This window comes from Myodes glareolus, chromosome X, assembly GCF_982192425.1.
Source record: "Myodes glareolus chromosome X, mMyoGla1.1, whole genome shotgun sequence".
NCBI classification, from domain to species: domain Eukaryota; kingdom Metazoa; phylum Chordata; class Mammalia; order Rodentia; family Cricetidae; genus Myodes; species Myodes glareolus.
In genome coordinates, this window is record NC_142053.1 from 129,293,439 (window position 1) to 129,304,055 (window position 10,617).

At 41.8% G+C, this 10,617-nt stretch overlaps 1 protein-coding gene across 1 annotated transcript; it reads left to right on the forward strand.

The window, feature by feature from the left end:
• The first annotated feature begins 421 nt into the window (after positions 1 to 421).
• Positions 422 to 2,484, forward strand: LOC125417881 (spindlin-2C). Its single transcript, XM_048461411.3, has 2 exons — positions 422 to 795; positions 1,452 to 2,484. The coding sequence occupies exon 2, from the start codon at positions 1,454 to 1,456 to the stop codon at positions 2,234 to 2,236; it is 783 nt and encodes a 260-aa protein (XP_048317368.1). The 5' UTR covers positions 422 to 795; positions 1,452 to 1,453; the 3' UTR covers positions 2,237 to 2,484.
• Positions 2,485 to 10,617: the final 8,133 nt, after the last annotated feature.

Consider the following 10,617-nt stretch of genomic DNA (forward strand, 5'->3'; position numbering starts at 1 on the left):
CAAGAAGATGAGCAATCAACAAAACTTACTTATAAATTGAGTCGAAACAGAAGAAAGAACTGAGCAGTAGGGTTTTTTTTCTCATCCTAGCTCCGCTAGCCTTAGACAACCGGAGAGGCAGGTTTGTGCATAAAGAGAACTCCACGAAGGCATGGGGTAAGGAAAAAGCGAATTCCTGAAGGATGGAAAGCAGATGCGGTTGGGGGCTTTACAGTGTAGAGTTGCAGGTGGGGGTGGGGAACCTGAACTGAAGGAGGGAATCCTAGGAGCTGAGGGAGAGATGTTGGGCGGGGGAAGGGTGGGTGTGTGTTAGCGGGCACGCACGCAGGGGGTGTGGTGATCTGACTCCTGATTTGGCAAAAGGGGATGGGGACAAGAGCACCCTCCCCAGCTTAGAACCGTGCTGTGGATGGAGTGAAAGAGGAGGTGGCTGAATGGTGTTAGGCAGGAAGGGGCGGCCTCTCGCGGGGCAGGAAGCTACGCTCAGAAAAGAGGGAGGAGACTGCAGTGGCAGCCGCGACTGCTGGAAGCTTTAAGTGGCCCAGGTGCTGCTGCCTCTGACACCCGGGAAGAGAGCGAGAAAGCCCAGCGCAGGGACTACCTGGATGCTTCCTTCTTCTGTCCCGCGGCTTTTCTAGACGGGCATTTGGCCTTAGACTCCTCCTGGATTTGCTCTCACCGGCACTCATTTGACTGCTAGCCTGCTGATCATCCTTCACTCCAGGCTTGCAGCGGAGGCAACAGTCCTGTGTCCGATTTGGGCACGTGAGTGCTGCATACCCAGACAGTGGGCAGGTGAGCACCGGAGTGGGTGCCGGAAAATAGGAATGGGTTCGTGCTTGGCAAAAAAATTGGAGGGAGTACAAAGATTTGAGGTGAGGGAAACTCGGAACCGAGATTTGGGAGGCGGGGCACGGAGCAAGAAACACAGGAATTTTATACAAAGGTGGCCAGAAAGAGAGACAGATTCGTGGTTGGAGCTCAAAAGAAAATGGGGTGACTTAGAAGAAATATGAAGAAGTGAGCACAGACAGCAAGCATGGGTATGGGCAGCAAAAGAGGGATGAAAAGCAGGGAGCAGTGGGTCAGAGACATGAGAACTGCATGAAGGGATATAGAGACATAAGAATGGGGCTACAAATGGGAAATGTGGAGGCTGGGGGGCGGGCAGCTAGGATGACAACGGAGCCAGGAAATATACAGAGAAACAGCTGCCTCCTGCTTGGCTCTCAACCGCCACAACTTCCACAACCATCTCATCTAACTCTGTTGTGTAACAAAACACGCCTGGAAAGAGGGTAATGCAGGCAGGCATCCAAGCATGTTTTGATATAGAATACTGCTTCTGGATATATGTGTATCATGCACAGGGGCTTCCCAATGCAGAGAAAAAAAAAACACCTTAATATTGCATAGAATGTTTCTCCCTAGATTCTTTCCTCCTCTTGCAGGTATGAAGACCCCTCACAAAAAAGCAGCGGCAAGAGAGCAAACGAGAGAAGCTGTTGCTCACCACCACATTGGCTCCACAACCATCAAGAAGAAAAAAGCTGCTCAGAAGAGGCAGAGGAGCAGACCTTCATCTCGGTCTCGAAGAAACATCGTGGGCTGCAGAATTTCTCACGGGTGGAAGGAAGGAGATGAGCCCATCACCCAGTGGAAAGGAACTGTTCTGGATCAGGTTCCTATAAACCCCTCTCTGTATCTGGTGAAATACGATGGAATAGACTGTGTCTATGGACTGGAACTTCACAGAGATGAGAGGATTTTAAAGCTTAAAATCCTTCCTGATAAGGTGTCGTTTTCTCGAGTCAGCGATGTGCGCCTTGCTGATACCATAATTGGCAAAGCAGTGGAACACATGTTTGAGGGTGAGCATGGCTCTAAGGATGAATGGAGGGGGATGGTCCTGGCCCAAGCGCCTATCATGAACGCCTGGTTTTACATTACCTATGAGAAAGATCCTGTCCTGTACATGTACCAGCTTCTGGATGATTATAAAGAGGGCGACCTCCGTATCATGCCAGAGTCCAGTGCATCTCCTCCAGCAGACAGGGAGCCAGAAGGAGTTGTAGATGGCCTGATAGGTAAACATGTGGAATATACCAAAGAAGATGGCTCCAAGAGGACAGGCAAGGTCATTCACCAAGTTAAAGCCAAGCCCTCTGTGTACTTCATCAAGTTTGATGACGATTTTCATATCTATGTCTATGATTTAGTTAAAAAAAACTGTTAGGGTCAAATTTGCATAGTGTGGGGAGGAAAATGTGTAATTTGTGTCTGTGCAAAAAATATTAACTTTTCAGTGTATTAGAAGCCTGAGGGTTTCTGATTGTTGGTTTGTTCTGAAAAATACCAATCTGTGGACATGAGCTGTTATATGTAAACCTTTGTCTTGTGTAAGAGATGAGTATGTTTGATGGATGGGACATGAAGGAACAGCTGTCAATTTAACCTGTGAATAAAGTACCATTATTATTATAACCTGTCATCTAAAAACTGAATGGGAATTATCTGGTGTGGTCTGGGGGAGGGAGAGGAATTAGAGATGAGATGGGAGTATTTAGAGGGAAGAACTGCTTGGAAGACGTGAGGAAGAGGAAAGGGAGGCTCCATGGGGGAGGCATGGTCCTTAAAGGAGAAACATACAGTTGGGAGAGGAGTGAGCGATAACAGAAAAGGAGATCTTGGCTCTCAGAGGAAAGTACAATAAATGAGTAGAGAGGAACACAAGGAAGTTTAGGAGAGCTCTGGAATAAGCACAAGAATGATTTGAGGAGAAGATAAATAAGTCATAAACAGGGGAGGTAGGTGGAGCGCACAGAGGAAGGATGGATTTCGGGAAGAAGGGATACCTGAGGAGTGTTTAGGGAAAGGATTGTCATCAGGTCCCAAGGCCTTGGAAGAAGCTGAACATCTGGCTACATCCACATCGACCACCTTGACTCTGGTCACACAATAATCATCAGGAAGGAAGGCAGATGTAGCAGAGGCCTCCTACACAGGCATTTTGACTAGGAAAACTCAGATGAACAAATCAAGGGTCAGATTTCCATCCATAAGTCACTTCTCACTTCAGGAGTCTGTGCCATACCTGCCAAGCAGAAGCTCAACTTTCAAACTCAGACACAGTAACACAGAGCTTCTGAGGCTCTGACCTATGCGTCATCTCCTTATCTTTCTAGAGGACACAGTACAGTAAACCCAGCACCTCAGCGTCCTGGTCCATTTCCTGTATTTTAGGTAAGCAAGACTTCTGAAGAATTAGTTAGTGAGGTGCAAAGAGTTTAAGAGATGCTATCTTGAGTTTGGAACATACTTTATCTGGAAAACAAAGAATCCTGTCTCTGTCAACCCCCCCGCCCCACGCTCTTATATGACTCACCACCCTCAGGACAGGATCTGATAATTGAGCCTAATGTCTCTCCACAAAAGGGAGAGGGGCCAGGCTTTCCATTCTCCTGCCACAGCTGCCTCTACACAGGTGGCTTCATTTGGTGAGCCAGCAAAAAGAGAGGCCCACTGCCACTAGAAGCCCCCATTCTGGAGAGACCACTCCCACGAAGCCTATGGCCCCTGACACCTTTTTTGATTCCTCGTGGCCAAACTGTGCCCCCTTAGATTCATGGTGTACAGTGATGGATGTCCATGCAGCTGCTCGTTTGCATACAATACGGAATCTGTGGGTTATAGGGCTGGACATTGTGACTTTGTGTAACTAACTCCTTCAGATGTATACTGTTGTGTGGGCGAGCTGTAGTTGGTGAGTAGAAGACACAGCTACCTCAAGAAAACCCCTCGGAACTATGGTGTCCAGAGCACAGGTCTCTGCCCAGTTTCTTTTCCCTTTCCCCTGTCTTCCAGAAATCTTTGAAAATGCTTTCTCTGGTTTCTGAACTCCCACTCTTCATTAAACTTTTACCTCAACGAAAGAAAGTTGTCTGTTATGCCTATGCTGACCAGGCATACATGATAGAATAAGTAAGGAACTCACTCTGGGGACAGAAAGGACATTCTAGCAGACTCTGAGCAGAAGCTAGTAGCCTGAAAACAAGCTCACCTCACCAGTGCAGAGTTTAGTTTTCTCTTCTTCATGACATAACTTTGTCTGGCCAACACCAGCAGGTTACCCAGGCGCCAGTTTCATCTAGTTTGTGGGTTTTATCTGGCCTTTCAGTTTTATTATTTCCTATTTAAAAATAAGAGTTTTAGTTCTAAGAGTTCACACAATGTCTATTCCTTTCTGGATTGCCCTGAAAATTGAATGAAGCAAGCAGATTCAGCGATTAGGGCTCACAATCCAATAAAGACACAAGTAGCTGAGTGGGAGGAAAGGTTCAGCCCACTTTAAGCTCAGAATGTTCCAGTTGTCCACTCCTCCAGTTGTCCTTTTCATTCTGATAAAACACACATTTGTTGCCTGGAGGTATCTGCGTTTGTACATTTGAGGCTAGACCCACGGAAATCTGCTGTCTCCGTTCATTTGTTTTATCTTCTTCCCACAATTATTTATTTTGGGAGGGCTCTGGCACTTGTCTAGACAGGCACTGATGCAGCAATGAACAAATGAAGTAAATAAAAAAGGTTCCTAACCTCTTGGGCCTTTCATTTTACTGTGGAAGCTAGGCAGTAGCCAAGAAAAGTACATAATAAAGCTTCGTTGGTCATGTGCTAAGGAGGAAAACAGGGAAGTGAAATTCTAGAGAGGACAATCTTAGAAAAAGATGGTAGCCTGGGAAGGCTACAAGTAACATTTGGCTTTTGAGTAAAAGCATGAAGGTAATATGCAAAGTGGCCTGTAGCAGCAGCAGACAGGGCAATGTGCATTAAGAGAGACTGATAATAGTTGCTCCTGGGTCAGAGAAGACCTGGAATCTTTGAGAAGAACCAGGCAGGATAACAGTGTGGCTGAGAGAGGAAAGCAGAGAGAGATGTGCAAGGTGAGTCAAAAGAAGCTGCAGTGGCCAAGGTGTCAGAAATTCTAGAGCTCTGCAGGTGGCAGTCACTATAATGGAATTTTGTTTTTACCTAAGTGAAAGGGGAAGCTGTTCAGGAAGGTAAAGCCCTAGAATAGCATGGTTTGTGCTATATTTTGACAGGATTATTTTGGCAATTCCAGAAAATGTTCTATAAGCACTTGGGAATTAGAGTAGGGAAAAAAAAACATACTAATGGAACATAGCAAGTGACCTAAAACACAGTTACACATAGAAAACCTCAGCCATAGATCTGGAATTTCAAATGACTAATGAAAATTATTCTGCCCAATAAGTGGTACTAGATTAATTTGTTATCCATATGACAAAATGTACAAGTTAAAAAGAAGGTTATACTTAATCTACTTTCAAAACTCAAAGTAATACCTTCTAAATGTTTTATATATGTTGCTTTTCTCATTTCAGTATTAATGAGATCCATCTGATATTAATTTTATAAGGCATAAAGGTTATTCCAGGTGTGGTGGTGCACATTTTTAAATCCAGCACTTAGGAGGCAAAGTGTTCTGCCTCTGTGAAGTTGAAGCCAGCCTGGTCTACATAGTGAGTTCCAGTTCAGCAAGAGCTACATAGTGAGTCCCTGTCTCAAAACAACAAACAAACAAAAAAGGTGTGGTGAATATAATTAAGACAATTGCAAAAGGTATCAGAAAATAGGGAAAAATAGGATGTGGGTACAAACCAAAACAGACATAGCTGAAGAAATAAGACAAATCACACGAAACTGGACAAACGCTGTGCATAGACAATTCAAGAAAAGCAGTCAACTGTCCAGCCAACACACACATTTTCTTAATAATTAAAATGTGCTATTTGTCTTACTGCAACATAAGGTCCTAAAAGTGCCACCTTTTTCTTCACTTTTGATTACCAATGCATTCCAAGTATTTAAAAAACAGCACTTGAAATACAGAACATAGTTAATAAATGTTTATTGATTATTTGAATCTAAGAATCAAAAAATGGAAATTAACATTGTGTATGATCCCACACACAATTAGATCAGCAACATGATAGTTGACAGTGTGCATTGCCCCATTATACAAATGACAGAGATCCTATATAGTGCTGGAAGTTAAAGTTGAGAAAAGTGTGGCATAGTGTATTTAAAGATGATGCACTATCAGTACCTTCATCTATAGACTGGTAGAAGGCAATTCTGGGTCTGTCTCTCCCAGCTGCTAAATAAGGCAGTGCCTGTTCTCTGTTTTAGGTTATCTTTTGGAAACTGTTTGAATAGCAAACAGCTTTGAAGACAGAGATAACATCTGTGTGAAATAAGGAGCAAGTTTATAGAGGACTTGGGAGATAAGAATGCTTTCCTCTGGAGCAAGGGGTGGGAATCCTCACTCCAGTAATTAAAAAAAAGTGGACTCTTTCAATAGTAAATAAATGAAATAAAGCCTAACCAATCAGTAAACACAGCCAACAATCAATCAATCAAACAAACAAACAAACAGATTGAAGGGAGGTACAGTATCGCTTATTTAAAAGATAGAATAAAAGAAATTTTAAAAAAGGAAAAGCCTAATGCAAAGGTCCAAATTAATTTTGAAAATTCATAGTAGATCACTGCCCAAAAGATTTCCATGGCTCTTCTATAGTTCTACTATAGATATCATAACTGTAAGTTTTGTAAGTTCACAGGATAATTTAGAATTTAGCAGGAGTGCTTCTCTGGTTTTTAAAACTTTCACTATAGATCTGCTTCAAGATATCCTAGAGAGGCACCCAGCACGGTGTGTGCTCGCTAAAAAGCCACAGAAACATAGCTGAGTTTTGAAGTGAGTAACCACAGGGCAACGCTGGAAATCAGAAAGATCAAAGTGGAACATTTTAAGATTCAGAAATGTGGGATAACAGCACATTTCACCCAGGTTGTACAGCCCACGAAGTCTCTCCTCTGCAGGGGTAAAGATGAAAGAGTCCAATAAACTCAACAAGAGCACTGGCAATGCTAGCTAGGAAGTTTCACAAAGCATATAACCTCGTGGTCTACTTGGATAAGTAACCTTAAATCAGCTCAGAAGCAAATATGTCACTCATCTTCTTTGTGCTTGCAGGGGACAATAGCAGGGAGCCCCTTTGATAAGGGAGCTAGTGTCTGATTTCGAATCGTTTTAGGGGTCAGAATTCCCTGCATGTTCCTATTTATGGGATGCCACAAATATTCCATTGTGTTCCCACCAGATTGCTGCCTCACACATTGAATCTGCCTCAGTAGAATGATTCTGAGTCAGACCTGCCGAATGCTCGGCACTGAAGGAGACAAGCTTATCAACACAGGGAAAAGCAAGTCGCATACCTCAAGAACTAGAGAATGGGGAAGGAGCCTGACCTCTGAGACCAGTGTTTTAGCTACCTGTGTTGATTTCTGTTGGCAACGGGACTGAAGGCAGTCATGCATGTGGTTCCAGTATCGCTCCCCCACCCCCCACCCCCTGGTATAGTTCAGAACTCCCAGCATGGGGGGAAAACCTGCTTCCGGGGCTGCTCTGCCCACAGGAATTTGCTGGAGTGGTCTTTAGCAATGTTACCTTCCAGCTATAACCTAATCTCTGTAACACAAATCCAGGGAGATCTGAAAAGTGACTGCCTGGATCAAGTTGCTTTCCGATCTTGCTTGCTCCCAAGGCATCACATCTGAAAGGAGCTAAAGAGAATAGCACCTACTGTGGCCTCACACTTGGATATGGACAGCTAAAAGCGATCCTGAGAGGTACTTTGCTTAACTCCAGACATTACCCAAGATGGTTTCCCCAGCTTGAAGGCACTTTGGCTGAAATAGTTATGGGAGAACAGAGCTGGCTATTGTCTAGGTATACCAAACTAGGGAGACTCACTAGCACTAGGGAGACCATTCACCACTACTGGTGTGACCTCTGAGACTCTTACAAGTGAGAGAAGTCACATCAATGGTGCTTGAGAAAGTTCCATCAACACTGAGGACACCATTCCTTTTGTTTGTAGTAGTAATCACATAGTAGGTACTTCACACACTGTATTATCTATAACACAATCACCTCAAGAGCTAAAGTATCTCAACTCATGTCACCTTCAGAGACAGTGGGTCCTAAAATCTGATGTATTGTGTCCAAATCCACTAATCACAGCTATGGAAGTAAAAGTCATAGTAGGTGCTTCATTAAAAATACAATTATTTTCAGTAAGGATGATACCCTATAAAAGTGATAAAAACAGCCAATATACCAGATGTGTATACCTCAACCTAAGAATATACCAGATGTGTGTATCTTAACATAAGGACAAGTAAAATAAGAAAAACAGTACATTGAAAAATATAATTCAAGAAAATGTTTATGAAAATTGTGTGAATGAAAATTCCTGATAAGAAGCTATGTTTGGCTGTGGCATAAACCAAAAATCTAAAACCAAAAACATTCTTCGAAGAAGTGTGTATTTGCAGAGACTGATTGACCAATTGGAATTTCAGTACTGTGGAGAGATTGGAATTTTGCAGGTTCAGAGGCTAATTACTTAATCTTGAGTTGGGTTTAGCCTTCTAGGATAGCCATTCCTTGCCCCACTCTGATGTGAACTAACACCTCATAGTAATAAATAAACCTCTTAGAAGCTATTAACTTAGAACTAACATTTTGTAATGATAAATAAAAAGAAATATAATAAAATAAATATATATAAAGTAAATATATATAAATATATATATATAAATAAAATAATAAAAATAATAATAAATAAAAATCTATTAAACTTAGCAGAATACTAGCTCCCACCAATCCAAGAGTTAAGAATGCCATCAAATAACATTTTAGGTCTATAATAAAGCTTCCCCCATCTTGATATACCTGCCTCTCTGGGGTACCCACCAATGTATATTAAACTTGCCTTGACTTATGCGTTCTTTGTTCTGTAAGCTATAAAATCTTTATGAACTGCTTCCACATTGGAACATGGAATTTGGGGTAACCTAAATTGGTGTTCCCAGGTCTTAGGTTCTCTAGATGGCTCTAGAATAAACTGTCTTTGACACTCTTTAAGAGTAATTAAAATGGACGAAATGCACAGCAATCCAAAAGAGTGATGCTTTTTAAAGCTCAATGTGATTTGAAAGAATACATATAAACATTTAAGTGAAATTAGGAAGATAATACAGAATAAAAATGAGAAATTTGAGAAAGAGGTGATGGTTTAATAAAGATGCAGCAGAAATATTGGAAATTAAGAACTCAGTAACTAAAACAAAAAGAACACACACACACACACTGTCAAGTCCAAAAGGAACCCCAATTTCCCAAATTCCAAAAGGCAGGGCATAAGTTCAGAAATGATATTTTTGGCTCAGCTCAGGTTGAACTATACAAGTATTGCTAAGAGCCTACATCCAGCATTTCTCAGAAACCTGCAAAATGAGTTTCTGCCTGTCAGAAAGTGCCACTTCCCTTGGCAGATACCTGTGGTTATATATCAAAGTTCATGTTGGACTCCAAACTCCTTCAGTCTCTATTCACAAGTGCTTGTTATACATTTCAAAGTCCAGCCAGTCTCCTGGGCCTTCTCACCTCCTTCCCCTCCTCCTCCACCATGCTAGCTCCAGGCTGCTGCAGTCCACAGGCTTCCCTCCTATCAAATAAGGTTCCCCCCTACTGTTTCTCCTCCATCTCTTGAATATAGCCCTGGTCATTTCCACTCTGCTTCTTTTTTCGTTTATCATGGACTCTTCCAGAAACCTTTGGATGTTCTCTCTCTCTCTCTCTCTCTCTCTCTCTCTCTCTCTCTCTCTCTCTCTTATCTACAATAAAAATCTTTTCCTCAAATCATGGAGAGTCCATTTCTATGGTTTCTGTATTGTGCATGCTTGCATGTATGTGCATATGAGCTTCGGATGTAACTCAGAGTGCTCAAGCTGTATGTAAGAGGTTTGGGGTTCAATATCCACTATTACAAACAAATTAATGCAATAAATTAATAAATAAATAACCCAATAAATCAAGAAAAACCTTAAACCATAGCAGATTATCAAAACACAAAGATGAAGACACAAAGAAGAGAACAAAAGACTCTTTAGCTAAGGGAAAAATAATGTCAGAAATAGCTACATACAATTTGGTGATACCAACTTAAATAGAAAAGATTTGAATATTCCAATTAGAAAATACAGACTGGCTGAATGGATAAAGGGTAAATAAGTATATGCATCCATATAAGATAAGAGTGTCTATGAGAAACATAGTTTACCATTAAAATACAGAGTTAAACTGAAAGGCTAGAAAATGATATTCCAAGGAAATGAAGTTTGAAAGTGAGCAAGGGACTTCAAGACAAAACCTCTAAGGAGAGTCAAAGAACATCACTTTAATCATCATCATCATCATCATCATCATCATCATCATTATTATTATTATTCAGTTTTTTGAGACAGAGTTGATCTGTGTAACCCTGGCTGTCCTGAAACTCACTCTGTAGACCAGGCTGGCCTTGAACTCACAGAGACCAGCCTGTCTTCTGTCTCCTGAGTGCTGGGAATAAAACTGAGCATCACCACCATCTGCCTAGACATTACTTTATGATGATCAATTGATCAAGAAGATATAATGATAGTAAACACATATGCACCTAATATCATAGCATGTAATCTTAA